Source organism: Heterodontus francisci, chromosome 5 (assembly GCF_036365525.1).
Source record: "Heterodontus francisci isolate sHetFra1 chromosome 5, sHetFra1.hap1, whole genome shotgun sequence".
NCBI lineage: Eukaryota > Metazoa > Chordata > Chondrichthyes > Heterodontiformes > Heterodontidae > Heterodontus > Heterodontus francisci.
In genome coordinates, this window is record NC_090375.1 from 195,344,363 (window position 1) to 195,372,081 (window position 27,719).

The following is a 27,719-nucleotide window of genomic DNA, read 5'->3' on the forward strand; positions in this document are numbered from 1 at the left end:
TTAAATGAGGCCTTAATAAATAAGAGGGAGCCTTTCTCCCTCACTTTTCACTAGTGGCGCAGTGGGTAGAACACTCATCTCTGATCAAGAAGACTCTGGGTTCAAATCCCATCCCAGAGACCTGAGCACATAATCTAGGCTGACACTCCCAGTGCAGTACTGAGGGAGTGCTGCACTGTTGGAGGTGCAGCCTTTTGGGTGGGATGTTAGGCCCTGTCTCCCTCTTGTGTGTATGTAGAAGATGCTGTGGTTCTATTTTGAAGAAGACCGGGGGAGTTCTTCCCAGTGTCCTGGCCAATATTTATTCCTCAACCAACATCACAAAGACAAATTATCTGGTCTTTATCATACTACCAATTAAATATTGGAAAGAACAAAGCCATTGGCTATGATCCCCACTGCAAACTCTGTTCCCTAGTCACAGACTCCACCCATCCTTCTCCCTGGCAACTGTCTGAAACTGAGCCAGACTGTTCACAACCTTGGTGTTATGTTTGACCCCGAGATGAGCTTCCCACCACATATTTGTGCCATCGCTAAAATCGCCTATTTCCACCTCCGTAACATCGCCCGACTTCACCTCTGCTCGTGTCATCTGCTGCTGGAACCCTCATCCATGCTTTAGTTACCTCTAGACTTGACAATTCCAATGCACTCCTGGCTGGTCTCCCACATTCTACTTTCTGTAAACTTGAGGTCATGCAAAACCCTTCTGCCCGTGTTCTAACTCACACCAGGTCCTGTTCACCCATCACCCCTGTGCTCACTGACCTACAGTGACACCCGCTTAAGCAACACCTCGATTTTAAAATTCTCATCCTTGTTTTGAACTTGCCCCTCCCTATCTCTAACTCCTCCAGCCCTACAACCCTCCAAGATCTCTGCGCTCCTCTAATTCTGGCCTTTTGTGCAGCCCTGAGTTTAATCGCTCCATCATTGGCACATGGGAATATTATAGGAACAGATGTAGTTCATTCAGCCCGTCGAGCCTGTTCCTTCAGCTGCTATATGCTCTGGAATTCCCTCCCTGCAGCTCTCCTCCTCTCTACCTCTCTTTCCTCCTTTAAGATGCTCCTTAAAACCTACCTCTTTGACCAAGCTTTGATCATCTGCCCTGATGTGGCTTGGTGTCAAATTATATTTGATAATTGCTCTTGTGAAGGATCTTGGGAGGTTTTGATATGTTAAAGGTGCTACTTAAATGCAAGTTGCTACTGTTATTGCTTTTGTGGGATCTTGCTGTGCACATTGGTTGCCAGATTTCCTACATTACAACAGCGGCTACACTTCAAAAACATACTTCATTGGCTATAAAGTTCCTTGTGATGCCCTGAGGATGTAAAAAGTGCATTAGAAACACAAATTGCTTTATATTGTAGTGTTATTGAATACTTAATCACAGCCTGTCAGTTTTTCATTCCCATTACCTCCTTGCTACATGGTACTTGTGTATCCTTCTCTTCCCTGGTGTATACCTTGAGAAGATGACATTCTTTCGTGGCGCCCCCAGGTATGTCTTGCCTCAAGATTATGTTGGTGCAGTGATCGTACTGATCTTTGTGTGGAATTTCTAAGTTAATTTACTCCTCTGGTTAGTCCTGTAACTTTAGCTCACTTAGTATTTGCGTAGCGCACACTGGGATCATCCTGGCTTTGCACTTCATGTAATGATTTGCAACCAGCTTTTGCAACTCTACCGAGCTGTAGTTTGGATTCAGTGTGTCGCAACAGACTCTGCACTATCTATGAAAATGTATTTATTTATTTGCAATGTGCAGGAAATGTTCATGCTTTCTAGAAAGTCCCTCAGTCATTCCATTCATGCTTGAAGACTGACACTTAAAACCAGACAATCTCCTTATCCCTCCCCCTCGTCTTCCTCCTTAACCTTGTCCTGGTTCATCTCTGGCGCGATGATTGGTGGCGCTCCCCTTCTCCGACTTCAAAGGCGGCCGTTTGGAAAACTCGACTCCCCGAAGACCTTTCCTTTGACAGTAAATGTTCGTTCTTTCTTTCAAATCTTTGTTTTCCTAAGAAACTGGCCTGCCCGTATGCTTTAATGTTTGGTGATACTGTGCACTCCGCTTGCCTCAGCAGCAAAAACATGTCCTCCCCAGAAATTGCTGTCCTTTGCCAAAATTGGACCTGAAACTTCCATTTTGAACTTTCTAAAATCTCTCGATCATTTCCTTTTTAATCTCTCTGGTTTGTTTGTTGTAATCAGTGAACAGAGTGGAATGTATTTGAAATGAACTGTGTGGTCTAGATGTGGACGGTGGGCTGTTTGATAATATATTTGTTACCAATTAACTCTAATCCAATATATGAAACTGTAAGCAGTGAGGTGCATGTTCCACTTTGCTTGTGGTTCATCTCTCCCTTGCTCTTTATTTTCCATCCTGTCAAAGAAATAGAAAGACTTGCATTTCGATAGCGCCTTTCACAACCTCAGGATGTTTCAAAGCATTTCACAGCCAATCAAGCACTTTTGAAGTGTAGTAACTGTTGTAATGTAGGGAATATGGCTGTCAATGTGAGCACAGCAGGATCCCACAAACAGCATTTATTTAGTCACGTTGATTGAGGGATCATTATTGGCCAGGACCATGGGAGAACTCCCCTGCTCTTCTTCAGAATAGTGCCATGAGAATTTTTACACCCACCTGAGAGGGCAGATGGAGCCTCGTTGTAATATTTCACCTGGGAAATGGCACCTCTGACAGTGCAGCACTCACTCAGTACTGACCCTCTGACAATGCCCCACTGTCTCAGTACTGACCCTCCGACAGTGCAGCACTCACTCAGTACTGACCCTCTGACAGTGCCCCACTCCCTCAGTACTGACCGTCCGACAGTGCAGCATTCCCTCAGTACTGATCCTCCGACAGTGCAGCATTCCCTCAGTACTGACCCTCTGACAATGCAACGCTCCCTCAGTACTGACCCTCTGACAATGCAACGCTCCCTCAGTACTGACCCTCTGACAATGCAACGCTCCCTCAGTACTGATCCTCCAACAGTGCAGCACTCCCTCAGTACTGACCCTTTGACAGTGCAGTGCCCCCTCAATACTGACCATCCGACAGTGCCCCACTCTCTCAGTACTGACCCTCCAACAGTGCAGCATTTCCTCAATACTGACCCTCCAACAGTGCAGCACTCCCTCAGTACTGACCCTTTGACAGTGCAGTGCTCCCTCAGTACTGACCCTCCAACGGTGCTCCACTCCCTCAGTCCTGACCCTCCAATGGTGCTCCACTCCCTCAGTACTGACCCTCCGACAGTGCAGCTCTCGCTCAGTATCGACCCTCCGACAGTGCAGCACTCCCTCAGTACTGACCCTCCGACAGTGCAGCACTCCCTCAGTATCGACCCTCTGACAATGCAACGCTCCCTCAGTACTGACCCTCTGACAGTGCAGCTTTCCCTCAGTCCTGACCCTTTGACAGTGCAGCGCTCCCTCAGTACTGACCCTGCGACAGTGCAGCTTTCCCTCAGTACTGACCCTCTGACAGTGCAGCTTTCCCTCAGTAATTGACCCTTTGACAGTGCAACACTCCCTCAGTACTGACCCTTTGACAGTGCAGCACTCCCTCAGTCCTGACCCTCCGACAGTGCAGCATTCCCTCAGTACTGACCCTCCGACAGTGCTCCACTCCCTCTGTCCTGACCCTCCAACGGTGCTCCACTCCCTCAGTCCTGACCCTCCAACGGTGCTCCACTCCCTTGGTACTGACCCTCCGACAGTGCAGCTCTCGCTCAGTATCGACCCTCCGACAATGCAGCACTCCCTCAGTACTGACCCTCCGACAGTGCAGCTTTCCCTCAGTACTGACCCTCTGACAGTGCAGCTTTCCCTCAGTAATTGACCCTTTGACAGTGCAGCTTTCCCTCAGTAATTGACCCTTTGACAGTGCAACACTCCCTTAGTACTGACCCTTTGACAGTGCAGCACTCCCTCAGTACTGACCCTCCAACAGTGCAGCATTTCCTCAGTACTGACCCTTTAACAGTGCAGCGCTCCCTCAGTACAGACCCTCTGACAATGCAACGCTCCCTCAGTACTGACCCTCTGACAGTGCAGCTTTCCCTCAGTACTGACCCTTTGACAGTGCAGCGCTCCCTCAGTACTGACCCTCCGACAGTGCAGCTCTCGCTCAGTATCGACCCTCCGACAGTGCAGCACTCCCTCAGTACTGATCCTCTGACAGTGCAGCACTCCCTCAGTATCGACCCTCCGACAGTGCAGCACTCCCTCAGTACTAACCCTTTGACAGTGCAGCTCTCCCTCAGTACTGACCCTCCGACAGTGCTCCACTCCCTCAGTACTGACCCTTTGACAGTGCCGCACTCCCTCAGTACTGACCCTCTGACAGTGCAGCTTTCCCTCAGTACTGACCCTTCGACAGTGCAGCTTTCCCTCAGTAATTGACCCTTTGACAGTGCAACACTCCCTCAGTACTGACCCTTTGACAGTGCAGCACTCCCTCAGTCCTGACCCTCCGACAGTGCAGCATTCCCTCAGTACTGACCCTCCGACAGTGCTCCACTCCCTCTGTCCTGACCCTCCAACGGTGCTCCACTCCCTCAGTCCTGACCCTCCAATGGTGCTCCACTCCCTCAGTACTGACCCTCCGACAGTGCAGCTCTCGCTCAGTATCGACCCTCCGACAGTGCAGCACTCCCTCAGTACTGACCCTCCGACAGTGCAGCACTCCCTCAGTATCGACCCTCTGACAATGCAACGCTCCCTCAGTACTGACCCTCTGACAGTGCAGCTTTCCCTCAGTCCTGACCCTTTGACAGTGCAGCGCTCCCTCAGTACTGACCCTCCGACAGTGCAGCTCTCGCTCAGTATCGACCCTCCGACAGTGCAGCACTCCCTCAGTACTGATCCTCTGACAGTGCAGCACTCCCTCAGTATCGACCCTCCGACAGTGCAGCACTCCCTCAGTACTGACCCTTTGACAGTGCAGCGCTCCCTCAGTACTGACCCTCCGACAGTGCTCCACTCCCTCAGTACTGACCCTTTGACAGTGCCGCACTCCCTCAGTACTGACCGTCTGACAGTGCAGCTTTCCCTCAGTACTGACCCTTCGACAGTGCAGCTTTCCCTCAGTAATTGACCCTTTGACAGTGCAACACTCCCTCAGTACTGACCCTTTGACAGTGCAGCACTCCCTCAGTCCTGACCCTCCGACAGTGCAGCATTCCCTCAGTACTGACCCTCCGACAGTGCTCCACTCCCTCTGTCCTGACCCTCCAACGGTGCTCCACTCCCTCAGTCCTGACCCTCCAACGGTGCTCCACTCCCTCGGTACTGACCCTCCGACAGTGCAGCTCTCGCTCAGTATCGACCCTCCGACAATGCAGCTCTCCCTCAGTACTGACCCTCCGACAGTGCAGCTTTCCCTCAGTACTGACCCTCTGACAGTGCAGCTTTCCCTCAGTAATTGACCCTTTGACAGTGCAGCTTTCCCTCAGTAATTGACCCTTTGACAGTGCAACACTCCCTTAGTACTGACCCTTTGACAGTGCAGCACTCCCTCAGTACTGACCCTCCAACAGTGCAGCATTTCCTCAGTACTGACCCTTTAACAGTGCAGCGCTCCCTCAGTACAGACCCTCTGACAATGCAACGCTCCCTCAGTACTGACCCTCTGACAGTGCAGCTTTCCCTCAGTACTGACCCTTTGACAGTGCAGCGCTCCCTCAGTACTGACCCTCCGACAGTGCAGCTCTCGCTCAGTATCGACCCTCCGACAGTGCAGCACTCCCTCAGTACTGATCCTCTGACAGTGCAGCACTCCCTCAGTATCGACCCTCCGACAGTGCAGCACTCCCTCAGTACTAACCCTTTGACAGTGCAGCTCTCCCTCAGTACTGACCCTCCGACAGTGCTCCACTCCCTCAGTACTGACCCTTTGACAGTGCCGCACTCCCTCAGTACTGACCCTCTGACAGTGCAGCTTTCCCTCAGTACTGACCCTTCGACAGTGCAGCTTTCCCTCAGTAATTGACCCTTTGACAGTGCAACACTCCCTCAGTACTGACCCTTTGACAGTGCAGCACTCCCTCAGTCCTGACCCTCCGACAGTGCAGCATTCCCTCAGTACTGACCCTCCGACAGTGCTCCACTCCCTCTGTCCTGACCCTCCAACGGTGCTCCACTCCCTCAGTCCTGACCCTCCAACGGTGCTCCACTCCCTCGGTACTGACCCTCCGACAGTGCAGCTCTCGCTCAGTATCGACCCTCCGACAATGCAGCACTCCCTCAGTACTGACCCTCCGACAGTGCAGCACTCCCTCAGTATCGACCCTCCGACATTGCAGCACTCCCTCAGTACTGACCCTCCGACAGTGCAGCATTCCCTCAGTCCTGACCCTCCGACATTGCACTCCCTCAGTCCTGACCCTCCGACAGTGCTCCACTCCCTCAGTACTGACCCTCCGACAGTGCAGCACTCCCTCAGTACTGACCCTCTGACAGTGCAGCTTTCCCTCAGTAATTGACCCTTTGACAGTGCAACACTCCCTCAGTACTGACCCTTTGACAGTGCAGCGCTCCCTCAGTACTGACCCTCTGACATTGCACTCCCTCAGTACTGACCCTCCAACAGTGCAGCGCTCCCTCAGTACTGACCCTCCAACAGTGCAGCATTTCCTCAGTACTGACCCTCCAACAGTGCAGCGCTCCCTCAGTACTGACCCTTTGACAGTGCAGCGCTCCCTCAGTACTGACCCTCCGACAGTGCTCCACTCCCTTAGTACTGACCCTTTGACAGTGCCGCACTCCCTCAGTACTGACCCTCTGACAGTGCAGCTTTCCCTCAGTACTGACCCTTCGACAGTGCAGCTTTCCCTCAGTAATTGACCCTTTGACAGTGCAGCGCTCCCTCAGTACTGATCCTCAGAGAGTGCAGCACTCCCTCATTACTGATCCTCAGAGAGTGCAGCACTCCCTCAGTACTGATCCTCAGAGAGTGCAACACTCCCTCAGTACTGACCCTCCGACAGTGCAGCACTCCCTCAGTCCTGACCCTCCGACAGTGCAGCATTCCCTCAGTACTGACCCTCCGACAGTGCTCCACTCCATCAGTACTGACCCTCCGACAGTGCAGCACTCCCTCAGTCCTAACCCTCCAACATTGCACTCCCTCAGTCCTGACCCTCCGACAGTGCTCCACTCCCTCAGTACTGACCATCCGACAGTGCATCACTCCCTCAGTACAGACCCTCTGACAGTGCAGCTTTCCCTCAGTACTGACCCTCTGACAGTGCAGCTTTCCCTCAGTAATTGACCCTTTGACAGTGCAACACTCCCTCAGTACTGACCCTTTGACAGTGCAGCGCTCCCTCAGTACTGACCCTCCAACAGTGCAGCATTTCCTCAGTCCTGACCCTCCAACAGTGCAGCGCTCCCTCGGTACTGACCCTCCGACAGTGCAGCTCTCGCTCAGTATCGACCCTCCGACAATGCAGCACTCCCTCAGTACAGACCCTCTGACAATGCAACGCTCCCTCAGTACTGACCCTCTGACAGTGCAGCTTTCCCTCAGTACTGACCCTCTGACAGTGCAGCTTTCCCTCAGTAATTGACCCTTTGACAGTGCAACACTCCCTCAGTACTGACCCTTTGACAGTGCAGCGCTCCCTCAGTACTGACCCTCCGACAGTGCAGCACTCCCTCAGTACTGACCCTTTGACAGTGCTGCACTCCCTCAGTACTGACCCTCTGACAGTGCAGCATTCCCTCAGTACTGACCCTTCGACAGTGCAGCTTTCCCTCAGTAATTGACCCTTTGACAGTGCAACACTCCCTCAGTACTGACCCTTTGACAGTGCAGCGCTCCCTCAGTACTGACCCTCTGACAGTGCAGCGCTCCCTCAGTACTGAGCCTTTGACAGTGCAGCGCTCCCTCAGTACTGACCCTCTGACATTGCACTCCCTCAGAACTGACCCTCCAGCAGTGCAGCACTCCCTCAGCACTGACCCTCTGACAGAGCAGCGCTCCCTGCACTGCCCCTTCGACAGTGCAGCACTCCCTCAGTACTGACCCTTTGACAGTGCAGCATTCCCTCAGTACTGACCCTTTGACAGTGCAGCTTTCCCTAAGTATACATATGATGGCTCTTTGCATTTTGCTCCTTATTTCTTGCCTTGGTTCAGGCAGCATAGCTTGGTTGACTGTGCAGGTGATTCAAGGGTGAAGGGCTTTGATTCAAAATGAAAGATTCTAATGTTTTAGCAGGTGAGGCGCAACATCTCAATGGGCTTCCGATCTGTAACTGATGGTAGTCATGTCTCAGCTGACACAACGTCTTAAATAAAACAAATTTTGCTTCCAACATCTACACCTACACAAGCTGCCGCCCACTGCAATCTGTCACTGTCAGCTTTGTCTTTGGTTCCCAGGTTACTTTAACAAACGGAGAGCACTGGGACTTGCAATTAGCAGGAGTTTTACAAGGCTTTCAGGCAATGCTGTTTTGTGTCAGATTGACTTTGTTTGGTCTACTGGAGAGTAGCACAGGCCGTGCGCCAAGTGTTGCCATGATCACCTGCCTTAGTTACAGATAATGGGACGTGTTCTGGCTGTTTTAATACGGTTTGACAGGTTGCTTTCGATGAACCAATCATTTTTATGTTGCTCAGGGAACATTGAATTTAAAGACTCGAATCATTCATCCAGGTCTCACCAAGCAGGCGGCCAATTAAGAGACAAGCATCAAGTCCCATTCACCCCTGTGCTCACTGACCTACATTGGTTCCCAATCCAGCAACACCCCAAGGTTAAAATTCTCATCCTTGTTCTTAAATCCCACCATGGCCTTACCTCTCTCTACAACTCCTCCAGCCCTACAAATCTCCAAGAACTGCCTGCTCCTCCAATCTTTCCTCTTGTACATTCCCAATTTCCTTTGCTCACCATATCTTCAGCTGCCAAGGCTCTAAGCTCTGGAATGACTTCCCTAAACCTCTCCATCTCATGATAGATGCCATGACAGTACTTGAACTGACATTCTCTGGATGACTAGCCCAGTAGCATAACCACGACACTATCACACCCCAATACCTGTGGTTGACCTGGTTGTTGACTCTGAACTGCCCTCTGGTGGCTGTGCATTTGTATCAAAACTGCTGCAAAGAATCTCCACACCATCTCCAAGGGGCAATCAGGGATGGACAATAAATGCTGGCCTTGCCAGCAATGCCCACCTCCTGCAAATGTATTTAGAAAGAGGCAGAAGAAGGGAGGGATGGAGTCGCACAGCACCTCCTGCGTGGTATGTTGCCCGTGCTTGTTGAGGTTTAACTGTTCTGACCACTGTGCACGATTACATACTCACTTAGGCCTGTTAGTCTCCTCTTCACCGCAATGAACAATTACCACTGATTACAGTGGAGTTAGTACCAGTGACAAGAGAGAAAAATAGAAGCAGCACTTGTTCCAAAATGGAAATGACAACTTGTCAAGAATTCTGTCATGATGTGAACTACAAGTTTATTGGAGATAAATAGATCTTGGCTTTGTAATAAAATTTGTTAGTTGGCGAAAAGCTGTTGTGATTTTATGTACTCGGGTAAACCGCTATACTTCCCTAATTACAGCTCAAACTCCATCGAATCTGTTACTCCCTCCACCCTGATGACTCATTGTTCACACACGGCTGTTATTTTGCTTTCCTTGTTGATTCCTGACAGGTACAAAAACCCACTCGTCTGTTCACTCTCCTCATTGAGGGCAAGCTTATATGAACTGGCACTGAATCCTCGTCTCAGATGCCACAGAGGAGAACAAGCTGTAGAAATGTTCTATCAAAAAAAAGTTGTTCTATTGTAAGATGGAATTGGAGAGAAACACTAACTGGGAGCAGGCTGAGAATAGGCAGGAATATAGAAAGAGGTTCACACATGTCCCTTCCTTTTTAGAGCTGAATTTTAGTTGTCAGGCATGGCTCAGCGGGTGGCCCTCTCAGCTCTAGAGCAGGTTGTTGTCGGTTCAAGTCTCACTTCAGAGACTTGAACAAGAAAAATCTAGTCTGATGTTCCCAATCCAGTACTGTCAGCTGGCTGCAAATGATTCTCCCCAGCACTGTTTCAAAGAAGAGCAGGGGAGTTCTTTCTCACTGATTGATTATTTATCCTTCAACCAACATCACTAAAAACAGATGATCTGGTTATTATCACATTGCTGTTTGTAGGTGTTTGCTGTGTGCAAATTGGCTGCTGCGTTTCCTACATTACTGCAGTGATTACACTTTGAAACTATTTCATTGTCTGTAAAGAGCTTTGGGATGTCCTGAGGTTGAACAAGGCACTATAGAAATGCAAGTTCCTTTTTACTTCCTTTGTTTCTCTCTCTTTTCTTTCTTCCTCAGCACACTGACAGGAAATTGTATTGTATATTTTGTATGGCTTGCTGACAGTGATATAATTCAGCCTCCCCTCTCATTCTGCTCTGGTTCCCCCCAGGCTCTTTCTGAAAGGATACAGTGGCACAGCGGGCAGGCAGAGCAGTTTGATTTTACACGGAGCAGATTTCAGCACCAAAGACCTGGATCACGACAAGTGCATCTGCAAGTGTGCTCAGATGCTAACAGGAGGTAAGGGAGATGACGTCAGCGACTCCTGATGGAGAGTTAATTGCAATTTATTTGTGTGAATCCTCACATCTGGCTCAAGGACCTGGCACTGAGCAGAGTTTTGATGAGGGGATTGGCACTTGATTAAGGATAAACTGCAATATCTAGCATAAACTGTGGGTGATATTTAAAGCCAATCCCTGGCATGAGTGGAAGTGCAGAGACCAGACTTATATAAATTGCATAGAGTGAGCTTATATAAGTTGCACAGACTGAGCTTATATAAGTTGCATGGACCAAACTTGTATAAGTTGCATAGATTGTGCTTATATAAGTTGCATAGACTGAGCTTGTATAAGTTGCATAGACCAGACTTGTATAATAAAAGCAAAATACTGCGTATGTTGGAAATCTGAAAAAAAAACAAGAAATGCTGGAAATACTCAGCAGGTCTGGCAGCATCTGTGGAGAGAGAAACAGAGTTAACGTTTCAGGTCAGTGACCCTTCATCAGAACTGGCAGATATTAGAACTGTCAAAGGTTTTTTTTTTCAGATTTCCAGCATACGCAGTATTTTGCTTTTATTTTAGTGTTTAATTCACTGCCACTTCTTTTCCAGGAATGCCTACCTTGAAGAGGTTTTGCTTTTCTCTCTGATGGGATTTTTGTTTGTCTCTTTTACCTTGTTCACCTTCATTGCTTGGTGTCTATTCTGTGACTTTGTCCGATTTACATCTTCTTTGTCATCTCTTGCCCCACCCCCGCTTTGCTTGCTTATAACCTTTGACATTTCTAATATTTGCCAGTTCTGAAGAAGGGTCACTGATCTGAAGCGTTAACTCTGCTTCTCTCTCTACAGATGCTGCCAGACCTGCTGAGTATTTCCAGCATTTCTTGTTTTAATTCCAGACTTGTATAAGGTGCATGGACGAAACTTATATAAGTAGCATAGATTGTGCTTATATAAATTGCATAGACTGAGCTTGTATAAGTTGCATAAACTTACATGCAATATTACCTTAAATATAGAAGATTAAGGGGTGATCTAATTGAGGTGTTTAAGATGATTAAAGGATTTGATAGGGTAGATAGAGAGAAACTATTTCCTCTGGTGGGGTTGGGGGGCAGGGGGAGAGTCCAGAACAAGGGGCAGAACTATGCTGGTGTGGGACTGGAGTCACATATAGGCCCAGACAGGGTAAGGACAGCATGTTTCCTTCCCTAAGGGACATTAGTGAACCAATCTGACAGCTTTATGGTCATTTTTACTGAGACCAGCTTTTTCTTTCCAGATTATTTTAAACTGAATTCAAATTCTCAAACTACCCATGATGGGATCTGAACGCAAGTTCTCTGGATTATTAGTAATGTAAACACCACTCTACAGCACTCATATGAAAACAGAAAGACTTTGTCGGGGATAGTTGTGTGTGTGTGTGTGTGTGTGTGTGTGTGTGTCCAGGGTAACTTGCTACCACAGGGAGTGGTAGAGGGAAATAGTTTAAGATGCTTTCAAAAGGAAATTAAACAGGTACATGAGAGAAATGGGGATAGAAAGACAGGCTGAGATCAGGTAGATGGAATGGGAGGGGGCTCATGTGGAGTAGAAACATCAGCACCAACTAATTGGGATGGATGACCTGTTTTTGTGCTGGAGTTACGATGTAATGCAATGTAATTTATGTAACTTATCTGAGGAAGGATGTTCTTGCTATGGAGGGAGTGCAGCGAAGGTTCACCAGATTGAGTCCTGGGATGGCAGGACTGATGCATGGAGAGAGATTGGGTCGATTAGGCTTATATTCGCTAGAGTTTAGAAGAATGAGAGGGGATCTCATAGAAACCTTCAAATTTCTAACAGGACTGCACAGACTAGATGCAGGAAGGATGTTCCCGATGGCGGGGGAGTCCAGGACTGGGGGTCACAGTCTAAGGATAAGGGGTAAGCCATTTAGGACTGAGATGAGGAGGGATTTCTTCACCCAGAGAGTGGTGAATCTGTGGAATTCTCTACCACGGAAAGCAGTCGAGGCCAAATTATTAAATATATTCAAGAAAGAGTTAGATATAGTTCTTAGGGCTAAAGGGATCAAGGGATACGGGGAGAAAGTGGGAACAGGGTACTGAGTTTGGACAATCAGCCCATGGTCGTATTGAATGGCAGTGCAGGCTCGAAGGGCCCAATGGCCTACTCCTGCTCCTATTTTTCTAAGTTTCTATGTAAAAACACATTTAGATCACCCTTCATGTGAAGAAATCCATTGCCTACATTTTTAAAACAAGCAGCATAGTTAATTGCAAAACAAAATCAAATGAATATGCTCCAGTTTCATTCCGGTCAGAATGTAAGTCTGTTGTTAAACAGTTTAACACAGCATCACATCCTAAATGTGATATTGTTTTATCATTGTGACATATTTTCACCTACAATCCTCTCCAGTAGTAAAAGGCATTCTGCTATCCAGGTTCTATAATTGCATATGGGTGATTCTGGGGAAATTCATGCAAACACTTCAGCTAGTCACAGTCTGGACAGACCCTTGAATCATTATAAATTAAAGTCAATGTTAAATCAAACGAGAGATTGATGCAACTAATTTAGTTGGGGTAAGGGAACCAGGATGAAGCATCAGGGAAACAAGATACATAAGAACATAAGAAATAGGAGCTGGAGTAGGCCATTCAGCCCCTCAAGCCTGCCCCGCCATTCAATAAGATCATGGCTGATCTGTCCCAGGCCTCAACTCCTCTTTCGGGCCTGCTCTGCCTAACCCTCGACTCCCCGAGATTTCAAAAATCTATCTACCTCCTTCTTAAATACATTTAGTGACCTAGCCTCCACAACTCTCTGAGGTAGAAAATTCCAGCGATTCACCACCCTCTGAGAGAAAAAATTCCTTTGCATCTCAGTTTTAAATGTGTGACCCCTTATTCTGTAACTATGTCCCCTAGTTCAAGATTCCCCCACTAGTGGAAACATATTCTCAACATCTAGCCCGTGTCAAGCCCGCTTAAAATCTTATACATTTCAATAAGATCACCTCTCATTCTTCTAAACTCCAATGAATAAAGGCCTAACCTGTTTAGCTGCTCTTGATAAGATAACTCCTTCATCCCAGGAATCAGCCCAGTGAACCTTTTCTGAACTGTCTCCAATGCTAGTATATCCTTCCTTAAATACGGGGACCAAAACTGTACGCAGTACTCCAGGTGTGGCCTCACCAACACTCTGTACAGTTGTAACAAGACTTCCCTATTTTTAAACTCTAACCCCCTAGCAATAAAGGCCAAAATTCAATTTTCCTTCCGAATTACCTGCTGCACCTGCATGCTAACTTTTTGTGTTTCATGTACAAGAACATCCAGATCCCTCTGTACTGCAGTATTTTGTAGTCTTTCTCCATCTAAATAATAATCTGCCTTTTTATTCTTCCTACCAAAGTGGATTTCCCCACATTGAACTCCATCTGCCAAGTTTTTGCCCACTCACTTAACCTATTTATATCCCTTTGCAGATTCTTTGTGTCCTCATCACAGCATGTGTTCCCACCTATTTTTGTATCATCAGTAAATTTGGTTTCACTACACTCTGTCCCTTCCTTCAAGTCATTGATTTAGATGGTAAATAGTTGAGGCCCTAGGACCGATCCCTGTGGCACCCCAATAGTTACGGCTTTCCAACCTGAAAAAGACCCATTAATCCTGACTCTCTGCCTTCTGTGTGTTAGCCAATCCTCAATCCATGCCAACACATTATATCCAATACCCTGAGTTCTTATTTTGTGCAATAACCTTTTATGTGGCACCTTATTGAACATCTTCTGAAAATCCAAATACACTACATCTACCGGTTCCCCTTTATCCACTCTGCTTGTTATATCTTCAAAGAACTCTAACAAATTTGTTAAACATGATTTCCCTTTCATAAAACCATGTTGACTCTGTTTGATTGCATTATGTTTTTCTAAATGTCCTGCTATTTCTTCCTTAATAATGGACTCTAGCATTTTCCCAATAAGATGTTAAGATCTATGTTAAGGTCTATATTTTTCTGCTTTCTGTCTCCCTCCTTTCTTGAATAGGGGCATCACATTAGTGGTTTTCCAATCCACTGGTCTTCTTCTTTGGCCTCCTTGTCTCGAGAGACAATGGGTAATCCCGAATTTGTGAAACTACAGCTTTATGCCTTATTAAATGAATGTATATATTGTATTTTAGTTAATAAAAACAAGTAAGATGAAAAATGATTTTTTTTAGCCCATTATAGTAAGCATGTGCTGTACAGAAAGCTAATTAACAGGGCTGGCTCTACAATAAGTAAGTCGGTAGCACAGAGGGTCCAACTTTGGAAAAATAAAGATTTCTAAAGAAATTGCAGTAACCTGGAGGTGGTCAGTGGTTTGTGAAGCAGCGCCTGGAGTGGCTATAAAGGCCAATTCTAGAGTGACAGACTCTTCCACAGGCGCTGCAGATAAAATTGGTTGTCGGGGCTGTTACACAGTTGGCTCTCTCCTTGAGCGTCTGTCTTTTTTCCAGCCAACAGCTAAGTCTCTTCGACTCGCCACTCTTTAGCCCTGCCTTTATGGCTGTCCGCCAGCTCTGGCGATCACTGGCAACTGACTCCCACGACTTGTGATCAATGTCACAGGACTTCATGTCGTGTTTGCAGATGTCTTTAAAGCGGAGACATGGACGGCGGGTGGGTCTGATACCAGTGGCGAGCTCACTGTACAATGTGTCCTTGGGGATCTGCTATCTTCCATGTGGCTCACATGGCCAAGCCATCTCGAGCGCCACTGGCTCAGTAGGGTGTATAAGCTGAGGATGGTGACTGCCTCGAGGACTTCTGTATTGGAGATACGGTCCTGCCACCTGATGCCAAGGATTCTCCGGAGACAGCGAAGATGGAATGAATTGAGACGTCGCTCTTGGCTGACATACGTTGTCCAGGCCTCACTGCCGTAGAGCAAAGTACTGAGGACACAGGCTTGATACACTCGGACTTTTGTGTTCCGTGTCAGTGCGCCATTTTCCCACACTCTCTTGGCCAGTCTGGACATAGTAGCGGACGCCTTTCCCATGCACTTGTTGATTTCTGCATCAAGAGACAGGTTACTGGAGATAGTTGAGCCTAGGTAGGTGAACTCTTGAACCACTTCCAGAGCGTGGTTGCCGATATTGATGGATGGAGCATTTCTGACGTCCTGTCCCACGATGTTCGTTTTCTTGAGGCTGATGGTTAGGCCAAATTTGTCGTAGGCAGCCGCAATCCTGTCGATGAGTCTCTGCAGACACTGTTCTATGTGGGATGTTAATGCAGCATCGTCAGCAAAAAGGAGTTCCCTGATGAGGACCTTCTGTACTTTGATCTTCGCTCTAAGACGGGCAAGGTTGAACAACCTGCCACCTGATCTTGTGTGGAGGAAAATTCCTTCTTCTGAAGACTTGAACGCATGTGAGAGCAGCAGGGAGAAGAAGATCCCAAACAGTATAGGTGCGAGAACACAGCCCTGTTTCACGCCACTCAGGATAGGAAAGGGGTCTGATGAGGTGCCACTATGCTGAATTGTGCCTTTCATATTGTCATGGAGTGAGGTGATGTTACTTAGTAGCTTTGGTGGACATCCGATCTTTTCTAGTAGTCTGAAGAGACCACGTCTGCTGACGAGGTCAAAGGCTTTGGTGAGATCAATGAAAGCAATGTAGAGGGGCATCTGTTGTTCACGGCATTTCTCCTGTAGCTGGCAAAGGGAGAACAGCATGTCAATGGTGGATCTCTGTGCTCGAAAGCCACACTGTACCTCAGGGTAGACGCGCTCAGCCAGCTTCTGGAGCCTGTTTAAAATGACTCGAGCGAAGACTTTCCCCACTATGCTGAGCAGGGAGATTCCACGGTAGTTGTTGCAGTCACCATTGTTCTTATAGTGGGTGATGATATTGGCATCGCACATGTCCTGTGGTACTGCTCCCTCGTCCCAGCACAGGCAAAGCAGTTCATGGAGTGCTGAGAGTATAGCAGGCTTGGCACTCTTGATTATTTCAGGGGTAATGCCGTCCTTCCCAGGGGCTTTTCCACTGGCTAGAGAATCAATGGCATCACTGAGTTCCGATTTTGTTGGCTGTACGTCCAGTTCATCCATGACTGGCAGAGACTGGGCTGCATTGAGGGCGGTCTAAGTAACAACATTTTTCTTGGAGTACAGTTCTAGGTAGTGCTCCACCCAGCGGTCCATTTGACCAGTGGGTAAGCAAACTGAACAAACTAAGATGAAATGAAATAAACATACGAAAAAATTTTTGTAAAAATGTAAAAAAGAAAAAATAACTAAAAATGAAAGTAAAATGGGGGGCCCGTCATGCTCTGAAATTATTGAACTCAATGTTCAGTCCAGCAGGCTGTAGTGTGCCTATTCGGTAAATGAGATGCTGTTCCTCGAGCTTGCATTGATGTTCACTGGAACACTGCAGCAAGCCCAGGATAGAGATGTGAGCATGAGAGCAGGGGGGAGTGTTGAAATGGCAAGCAACCTGAAGCTCAGGGTCCTGCTTGCGGACTGAGCGGAGGTGTTCCACAAAGCGGTCACCCAGTCTGCGTTTGGTCTCCCCAGTGTAGAGGAGACCACATTGTGAGCAGTGAATACAGTGAAAGAAGTACAAGTAAATCGCTGCTTCACCTGAAAGGAGTGTTTGGAGCCTGGGATAGTGAGGAGAGAGGAGATAAATGGGCAGGTATTACACCTCCTGCGATTGCAGGGGAAGGTGCCATGGGAAGGGGACAAGGTGGTGGGGGTAATGGAGGAGTGGACCAGGGTGTCGCGGAGGGAACAATCCCTTTGGAATTCTGGCAGGGGAAGGGAGGGGAAGATGCGTTTGGTAGTGGGCTCGAGGAACAGCATCTCATTTACCTATTAGGCACACTACAGCCTGCCGGACTGAACATTGAGTTCAATAATTCCAGAGCATGACGGGCCCCCTATTTTACTTTTATTTTTAGTTATTTTTCCTTTTTTCTTTTTTACATTTTTTACAATTTTTTTTTCGTATGTTTATTTCATTTCATCTTAGTTTGTTTAGTTTGCTTACCCACTGTTTTTTTTCATGTTTGTACTTGCTGCTGTTCAATCTTCAGTCCGTTAACACCCTATCTGTACTAATGCTTTGTCTTTCAACACACCATTAACATATTGTTTGCCTTTGCTCCATGACCTTTTGGTCAGCTATGTGGCCTGGTCCAATCTACACCTTCTCCTTTGTTATCTCTTGCCCCACCCCTGCCTCACTTGCTTATAACCTTTGACATTTCTAATATTTGTCAGTTCCGAAGAAAGGTCACTGACCCGATACGTTAACTCTGCTTCTCTTTCCACAGATGCTGCCAGACCTGCTGAGTGGTTCCAGCATTTCTTGTTTTTATTTCAGATTTCCAGCATCCGCAGTATTTTGCTTTTATATGACTGCATAGGCGTTGCCAGTAGTCATTTGCACAGCACCTGGCTGTTCTTTGTGCAGCGCTTTTGGCTACTTTAAGTGCTATGGTTGTTAACTCGCTGGGGGCTTTCTTGTAGTTCAACAGTGTAGTGCGCTTAGCGGCTATGACAGGTTCCAGCTCTTCAAAGTGAGGTTGAAACCAGTCCACATTTTGCTTCTCAGCGTCATTTTGCGTCGAAGCTCAAGGCCTCAATCCGGCCTCGGTCGCTCTTCTGCCATCACTGCTGGGAGCCGGGAAAGAAGCTTCACCGTGGGCTGGATGGCGACCATGAGCACAGCGTCAGCCTGGAGGACGCCGACATCGAAGAGGCCAGGCAGACTGTGGGCTGGCCTGCTCGCCAGGGTCGCGACCCCCGTTGGACACCTCCCCCCTTCCCCCACTACACCACCTTCCCCCCCAGCACCCCCTTCCCAGCTCCCCCTCACACCCACTTCCCCTGCACCCCCTCCCCCTTGTTTCCCCTTCCCCTGCACCTCCTCCCCTCCCCCCTGCACCCTCTTCCCTGCACCCCCTCACACCCCCTTCTCCCCCCGCACCCCATCCCCCCTTCCCTCTCCCTCCATGAAATCACACAGCTTACTTGTTAGGGCCCCTGCTCAGGGATAGGAGCCAACAACCCCACTGCCTTGTGGGCATCTCGGGAGAGACCAAGGCTAAGGGAGTAAACCCTAACGGAAAATCCGAAGCGGAACCCTGTAGGCGGCCATGTGTCACCTTTGGCATGTTTCTGGCAGTTCCTGCAGCCGTACCGGTGCCAAACGTCGTGCTCTGCACTCCTTTGGACCCCACCAGGAAGGCCAAGAGGCGGGTTTTGATGCTTGGCAACTCACAACCTCCATACATTCCGCCTAGGCATGCGCCATGGAGAGGTCACTCCATAGTCGCCTCACAGCGACCAAATCAACACGGAAGACAGCAGTTACGGGTTATAAGTCCAGCTCAATTGGCGTAGAGATTGGGTGCCACAGGTTGCCTTTATCGATGGGAGAGGTCATCGCATCTCACTGGACAGCTACAGCCCGCCTCAAACTGGGCAGCCCCTGGTCAGAAAGGTTCTGTCCCGCCACAGTCCACCTGCATCAATGGGTGCTTGAAGCTCAGGGTCATTGCCTGACAAGTGGACTGTAACACCGCACCAAACAGCACGACACAAAAAGGAAAGAAGGTACCAGCCCTTCGTTTTGCAAGCTGGAACGTCAGAACTATGTGTCCTGGCCTGTCGGAAGACCTTACACAAATCAACGATTCTTGGAAGACTACCATCATTAACAACGAGCTCAGTAGACTCAATGTGGACATTGCAGCACTTCAGGAGACATGCCTCCCTGCGAGCGGATCTCTAAGAGAGCAAGACTACACCTTCTACTGGCAGGGCAGGGATCCTGAAGAACCAAGATAGCATGGAGTGGGCTTTGCCATCAGAAACTCTTTGCTCAGCATGATAGAGCCACCTTTAAATGGCTCGGAACGCATACTGTCCATCCGATTGCTCACCGCCTCTGGTCCAGTACACCTACTCAGCATCTATGCTCCAACACTCTGCTCCCCAGCTGAAGTTAAAGACCAGTTCTACGAGGAACTCCATAATATTGAGGGCGGCACTGTGGCGCAGTGGTTAGCACCGCCGCCTCACAGCTCCAGCGAGCCGGGTTCAATTCTGGGCACTGCCTGTGGGGAGTTTGCAAGTTCTCCCTGTGTCTGCGTGGGTTTCCTCCGGGTGCTCCGGTTTCCTCCCACAAGCCAAAAGACTTGCAGGTTGGTAGGTAAATTGGCCATTATAAATTGCCCCTAGTATAGGTAGGTGGTAGGGAAATATAGGGACAGGTGGGGATGTGGTCGGAATATGGGATTAGTGTAGGATTAGTATAAATGGGTGGTTGATGGTCGGCACAGACTCGGTGGGCTGAAGGGCCTGTTTCAGTGCTGTATCTCTAAACTCTGAACTAAATATCATTAGTAGCATCCCCAATACCGAACATCTGTCCCTGCTGGGGGGCTTGAACGCCAGGGTTGGGGCAGACCATGACTCATGGCCCTCCAGCCTTGGGTGCTATGGCATTGGAAGGATGAGTGAGAATGGACAGAGACTGCTGGAGTTGTGAACCTATTACAACCTCTGTATCACCAACTCGTTCTTTCATATTAAACCCTGTCACCAGGTTTCATGGAGACACCCAAGATCACGTCGTTGGCACCAGCTGGACCTCATCATCACAAGGCGAGCCTCTATAAACAGTTTCCAAATCACACGCAGCTTCCACAGTGCGGACACCAACCACTCCCTGGTGTGCAGCAAAGTTAGACTCAAACCAAAGAAGTTACATCACTCCAAGCAGAAGGGCCACCTGTACATCAACACTAACAGAATTTCTTATCCACAGCTGTTACATAAGTTTCTAAATTCACTTGAAAAAGCTCTTCGAAACATTCCTACAGGGGATGCAGAGACCAAGTGGGCCCACATCAAAGACACCATCTATGACTCAGCAATGACCACCTATGGTAAACATGAGAAGCAGAATGCAGACTGGTTTCAATCTCGCTTTGAAGAGCTGGAACCTGTCATAGCCGCTAAGCGCATGGCAATCCGCTGGTACCCTACTGGAATCCAGTGAGTTTTGGTATATTATGACCAATGCCTCCACTATCTCCGCAGCCATTTCTTTTAAAACCCTTGGATGCAGACCATCAGGTCCTGGCGACTTGTCTGCCTTTAGTCCCATCAGTTTGTCAAGGACCTTTTCCCTTGTGATAGAGATTGTTACAAGTTCCTTTCTCCCATTTACACCTTGCTCATCTATTATTGTTTGGATGTTTACAGTGTCCTCCACCATGAAGACCAATGCAAAATATTGGTTTAAATTATCTGTCATTTCCCCGTTCCCTGTTATTAATTCCCCAGTCTCATCCTCGATGGGCTCCACACTTACTCTAGCTACTCTCTTCCTTTTCATATACCCGTAGAAGCTCTTACTATTTGTTTTTATATTTCTTGCCAATTTACTCTCATAATCAATTTTCTCCCTCTTTATTAGTTTTTTAGTCATCCGCTGCTGGTTTCTAAAAAAAAATTCCCAATCCTCTGGCCTACCACTAGCTTTCGCTGCTTTGTATGCCTTTGTTTTTGATTTGATACTCTCCTTAACTTTCTTTGTTATCCATGGGTGGTTCATCGTTCTCTTCGAGTCCTTCCTTCTGACCGGAATAAATGTTTGCTGAGTGTTATGAAATATCTGCTTAAAAGTCTGCCACTGCTCATGTACTGACTTCCCCTGTAGTCTATTTTCCCAGCCCGCCTTAGACAACTCTTTCTTCATACCTCTGTAATTGCCCTTTTTTAAGTTGAAGACACTGGTTTGAGACCCGAGTTGCTCACCCTCAAATGAATTTGAAATTCTACCATGTTATGATTGCTTTCCCCTGGAGGATCCTTTACTTCGAGATCTCTTATTAATCCTACCTCATTACACAATACCAATCTAAAATAGCCTGTTCCCTGGCAGGTTCTGCAATGTATTGTTCTAAGAAACAATCCCTGCTGCACTGTACAAATTCGTCTTCCATGCTACCCTTGCCAATTTGATTTGTCCAGTCTATATGCAGATTAAAATCATCCATGATAATTGCAGTGCCCTTCTTACACGCCTCCATATTTCTGATTAATACTTTGTCCTACAGAGAGACAACTCCTTGGGGGGCCTATAGACCACTCCCACCGTGATTTCTTTCCCTTGCTATTCCTTATTTCCACCCAAACTGATTCTACATCATCATCTATTACACTTATATCATTACTCACAACTACACTGATCCCTTCCTTTAATAACAAAGCTACCCCACCTCCTTTATTTTAGCTCATTTTTGTAAATAGCACACATCCATGTAAACTGAGGTGTCTATACTTTTATTGCAGTCAGGGTTCATGAATTTTAGTTCTGGTAGACATGAATGTGCATTTCAGTGCAGGGGAAGGTGTATGTCATGTGACTTTATCCTCCATCTTGCTGAAGGCAAGTGTACCAGTCTTTTAAGTTGTCTTTTTAAAATAACACTCCAGTTTATTTTTGTATTTCCATCACTGCACTTCCCACAAGTGTGACATTTATTTTCAAATCCCTCCATGGCCTCGCCCCTCCCATCTTCTCCAGCCCCACAACTCATCTATTTCTGGTCTCGAGTATCCCTAATTTTAATTACTCCACTATTGATGGCTATGCCTTCAGCTGCCTAGGGCCCAAGCTCTGGAATTCCCTCCATAAACCTCTTTGCCTGTCGACTTCTCCACCTTCCTTTAAAGACACTCCTTAAAACCCAGTACTTTGTTTATCTGCCCTAATATTACCATGTGTGGCTCGGTGACAAATTTTTCTTTATAACGCACCTATGAAGCGCCTTCAGACGCTTTATGTTAAATAAGCCATATAAAAATAAAAGTTATCGTTGTTCACTTATACTGTGCCCATTAGTCAGTAATTCTATTGGTTACCAGCCATCATGGTGACTGTGTTCTATGTGAACCAACTGCATGCATGCAGATTCCACAGAAACGATGCTTGGAAAGAGTGGTAGAGTTGGTACATTGCAACAGTTCACAACAGTTAATTAACCAGGAAGGTAACCTGATAGGAGAAATATATTGGCACTAGTAGCAGCAGCTGCTGGCAGCATCCAAGTTGTGTCTGCCTATTCTTCCGGTACGTCGAAAATCCTTGAACATTGAGTTTCCAGTCCTTGGTCATCCTGCAACCACGTCTCTGTGATAGCTATTAAATCATATTCATTTATTTCTATCTGTGCTGTCAGCTCATCTATCTTGTTACAAATGCTACGTACATTCAGATAAAGAGCCTTAAGCTTTAACTTTTTACCATTTTTACCTTACTCTGGCTCTAATATCTGCTGCACTCTTATGCTTGTATTCTCTGCCCCTTCCTGTCACACTGATTAATGTATGTTCTTTCACTATCCTGCACCTCTGCTCTCTTGTTACTTTTCAACTTTTTAAACTTCCCTTCAATTGAACTCCCCCCACCCCCCCCCAACTATTTAGTTTAAAGCCTTATCTACAACTAGTCGCAGCATGGTTCAAGTGAAGCCCATCCCAACCGAACAGCTCTCTTTTTCCCCAGTACTGGTGCCAGTGTCCCATGAATTGGAACCCATTTCTCCCAAACCAATCTTTGAGCCACGCAGTTACATCTCTAATCTTATTTACCCTATGCCAATTAGCACATGGCTGAGGTAGTAATCCTGAGATTATTACCTTTGTGGTTCTACTTTTTAATTTAGCCCCGAGCTGTTCATAGTCCCTCAGCAGAACCTCTTTCCTAGTCATGCACTGGTACCTACATGGATCACGACAATTGGATCTTTTCCCTCCCACTCCAAGTTCCTCTTCAGCCCAGAAGAGATGTCCTTAACCTTGGCACCAGGTAGGCAACACAGCCTTCTGGACTCTCTATCTTTGCTGCAGAGAACAGTATCTACTCCCCTAACTATGCTATCCCCTATTACTACAACATTTCTCTTTTCTCCCCCCACTTGAATGGCGCTCTGAACCACGGTGCTGTGGTCAGTTCGCTCATCCTCCCTGCAGTCTGTGCTCTCATTCACACTGGGAGCAAGAATCTCGTACCTATTGGATAAGGGCACTGGCTGAGGCGCCTCCAAAGCTAAATTCAGGATCCCCATACCTGCCTCACTCGCAGTCACACCCTTCTGTCCCTGACCACAGTCCAAATTGGATGTAATTAATCTAAGGGGTGTGACTGTCTCCTGAAACAGTGTCCAGGTAACTTTCCCCCTCCCTGATGTGTCGCAGTGTTTCCGTAGCTCGGAGTCCAGCTCATCAACTCTGAGCCGAAGTTCCTCCAGCAGCCAACACTTGCCACAGATGTGGTCACCGTCGATCACACCTGCGTCCACCAGCTCCCACAAACTACAGCTGCAACACATCGCCTGCCCAGCCATCTCTGTTCTATTTAATTAATTAACTTGGATCTCAGTATTTTTTAAAAAATGAATTATTTAAGTCTACTCTCAACCTGGAATGATGTCTCTTGATTTAAATCACTTGGCCAAAACAAAAAAAAGACACAGAATCACTTGCACTTCAATTTTTGTTGGTCAAGCAGGTCCACTGTTCCCGCTCTCGCTGCCACCGCATCTGTTTTCTCTCTCTCTCTCTAGTCTCTCGTAGGGCATGGTTAGAATAAAGAATAATCCAGGAAGACGAGGACTCAAACAGGGCAGAAATATAAAGCAGACTCAGGCAGTTTTGGCGTGCATGTGCGCAAATACATGGGGTGTGACAAATAAGGTTTCCAGGACAAATCCTTGAAGGTGGCAGGATGAGTGGATAAAGCTGTTCAAAAAACATATGGGATGCTTGGCTTTATAAAGCACAGGGTACAAAATCAAGGAAGTCGCGCTAAACCTTTTATAAATCACTAGTTTAGGCCTCGGCTGGAGTACTATATCTAACTCTGGACATCACACTTTCGGAAGGATGTCAAGGCCATGGAGAGGGCGCAGAGGAGATTGACTGGAATGAGGGACTTCAGTTATGTGGTGAGACTGGAGAAGCTGGGATTGTTCTCCATAAAGCAGAGAATGTTAAGAGTAGATTTAATAGAGGTGTTCAAAATTGTGAAGAGTTTTGATAAATAAGGAGAAACTATATCCACTGGCAGGAGGGTCAGTAACCAGGGGACACAAGTTTAAGAGGGGGAAATGAAGAGATTTTGTTTTATCACGGTGAGTTGTTGTGATCTGGAACACACTGCCTGAAAGGGCGGTGGAAGCAGATTTAATAGTAACTTTCAAAAGGGAATTGGATAAATACTTGAAGGGAAAAATTAGCAGGGCTGTGGGAAAAGAGCAGGGGAGTGGGACTAATTGGATCGTTCTTTCAAAGAGCTGGCACAGACATGATGGGTCGAATGGCCTCCTTCTGCATTGTGTGAATCTATGACTGTTATATGTGGCTAACCCATGTGGATGACCTGTCACTTTTCTAATCTGTGCTCTTGCAGGCTGGTGGTTTGACGCCTGTGGGCCCTCGAATCTGAATGGAATATATTACTCTGCGGGGCAGAAGCTGGGGAAGCTAAACGGTATAAAGTGGCATTACTTCAAAGGCCCGAGTTATTCCTTGCGCACCGTCACCATGATGATACGGCCTTCGGGTTTCTGAACCAAACTTCTCCAACCAAAGCCGATTACTAATCTGAAACTGCATCCGGACAATTGCTGGAGCCACCTTCCTCCAGAACTTTCCTCTCTCTCCGTTACCAAGGATTCGAAATAGTGAAAGAGTTAAAACTTGCTGCACTCCTTCTCTTCCCAGCTTGGCCACTCCCACATCGACCCTTCCTGATTTTTATACACTCGTTGATTTGCCCTTTCTGCCATGGGGTGTGAACTAGTGAGGGAGGAAGAGAGAAAGAACCTTTTCATGTTTGAACTGACGGCAGGACTGCTGAATATTAGTGCCATCAGCACTGCAACTTTGGAACTCCTGTCATCTCTCGCATAGCCTCATTGACAGTCCTGCTAATGGATGGGCCCCTCTTACTGGGGGGGGGGGGGTGGGGGGGCAGAAGGAGGTTCCTTTTCATGAGTTCCATTTGAAAGGCAGGAGAAGTGTGTGGGGTGCGGGGTGGGTTTGGGGGGGCACGGGAAGGAGCAAAGATGGATCCACCAGCACTGGCAAGAAATGGTTTATCTTTACGACAACAAGAAGTGAACTGGCAGCCAGAACACAGGACCTCTCGCACCCTGTCATGATGCCTGTTAGCTCTGCGTACGACCTGTTTGTGATAAAGATCATGCCGTCTTACTGCTTCTAAATGGGGCAAGTGCGCTGAAGGACATACTTGAACTAGGTTTATCAGAAAAGGAGAAAGGAAATGTTTTGCAGACTGATGCTGGAGGATGCCAATGAATTCAAGCATCTCATTAACATGTCTGAACAAGGCAGTACATGTGATCAAATGGTTTTCTGTGATTTCTCATGTGACCGTTTCAATACTTGGGTTTCTTTCTCACTCCCCTTCACAGATTTTCGAAAGCGACAGCAGCCCTTCTCCTTCCCGGTTTGGTTCTGAAACCAAAAGACTCATTAGTTGAATGGCCAATGCATTGAGATTTAGATGTGAGCAGGACAAATCAACACAGCAGCTTCCCCATTCCCACTAGAACCCAACTCCACTCACAATATGGAAGAATTGCATCAAGTAAAGTCATAAATGCATTGAACTTCGGTTTACACCTGATCTGCACTCTGGGGGGGTCGAGGGGGTGGGGGGGGTGAGTCATTGGGAGAACCCCCAGAGAAGCAGCATTAATGTCCACTGGCACAGTATCCCTAGGAGTTCTGCCCATCCGCCACCAGCCTTACAGCAGGAAGCCAGAAAATCCAGGGCTCTTATTTTGTTCAATGCGTTTGATGAGATCGATACAGATGAAGCAGGGGAATTCGATTCAGTTTAGTTCATCTCTCCAGAAAGATACACTTTAACCACTTGGATAGTTTGACGGTCTTTTGATTCCACTTTCCCAATCCACACACAACAGACAAAGGTGACGGGCAGGAAAGACCAGCTGGTTCATCAAGCCTGCCCCTCACACCACGATGACCAGAGCATCTGGAATTGACACGTCTCCCTTACTCTCCCCTCCCCATGTAATCTCCTGGAAGGGGTAAAAAGGCAGAGGACAAACAGTTTACAGTTACAGTTTGTGTGAAGTGTTTCCTATCATCAGTCCTCATTTTGCCTTCTCATCCCAGACCATAACCACCGCCCCCATTTTTTCAGACAGCAGCTGTTGGTGAAGATTCTGATGTTGCCATTTGCACCTCCTCTAGACCCATCTATTGTTTCTTCACTTGTCCCATTACCATCACCATTGGCCTTGCACCATCATCCCTTTTGTCATTTGATCTCTCCTGCCCTCCACCTATCATGACCTTCCCTTTTAGGAACATAGGAACAGGAGGAGGCCATTCAGTCCTTCGAGCCTGTTCTACCATTCAACAAGATCATGGCTAATCTGTGATTTAACTCCAGGTACCTGCCTTTGCCCCATATCCTTTAATACCTTTTGTTTGCAAAAATCTTTCAATCTCAGTTCTAAAATTAACAATTGATCTAGCATCAGTTGCCATTTATGGAAGAGAGTTCCAAATGTCTACCACCCTGTGTGTGTAGAAATGTTTCCTAATTTCACTCCTGAAAGGTCTGACTCTAATCTTTACACTATGCCCCCTAGTTCTAGACTCCCCAACCAGCAGAAATAGTTCCTCTCTGTCTACCCTATCTGTTCTCATTATTATCTTGGAAAACTTTGAGCAAATCAACCCTTAATCTTCCCAATTCCAGGGATTACATTCCTAATTTGTGCAATTTTTTCTTGTATTTTAACCCTTGGTATCATTCTGGTAAATCTACTCTGCACTCCCTCCAAGGTCAATGTATCCTTCCTAAGGTGTGGTGCCCAGAACTGCTCACAGTACTCCAGGAGTGGTCTAATCAGGGCTCTATATAGTTGAAGCATGACTTCTACCCCCTTGTATTCTTTCCTCCCCTCCCCCCTTTCCCTGCCTTTATACTTACTTAAAACTTGTTACATCTCTTTTTCC

The 27,719-nt window shown here is 47.3% G+C and overlaps 1 protein-coding gene across 2 annotated transcripts in view; it reads left to right on the top strand.

Annotated features, from left to right (window-relative positions):
• LOC137369664 (angiopoietin-1-like) overlaps positions 1-25,635 on the top strand; it is a 248,447-nt gene extending 222,812 nt beyond the window's left edge. For both annotated transcript variants that reach the window (XM_068031003.1, XM_068031004.1), the window contains exons 8-9: positions 10,478-10,608; positions 25,111-25,635. In XM_068031003.1, the coding sequence (XP_067887104.1) occupies positions 10,478-10,608; positions 25,111-25,271 (292 nt within the window). In that variant the 3' untranslated portion in view covers positions 25,272-25,635. The remainder of the gene's footprint in view (positions 1-10,477; positions 10,609-25,110) is intronic.
• The last annotated feature ends 2,084 nt before the right edge of the window (positions 25,636-27,719 follow it).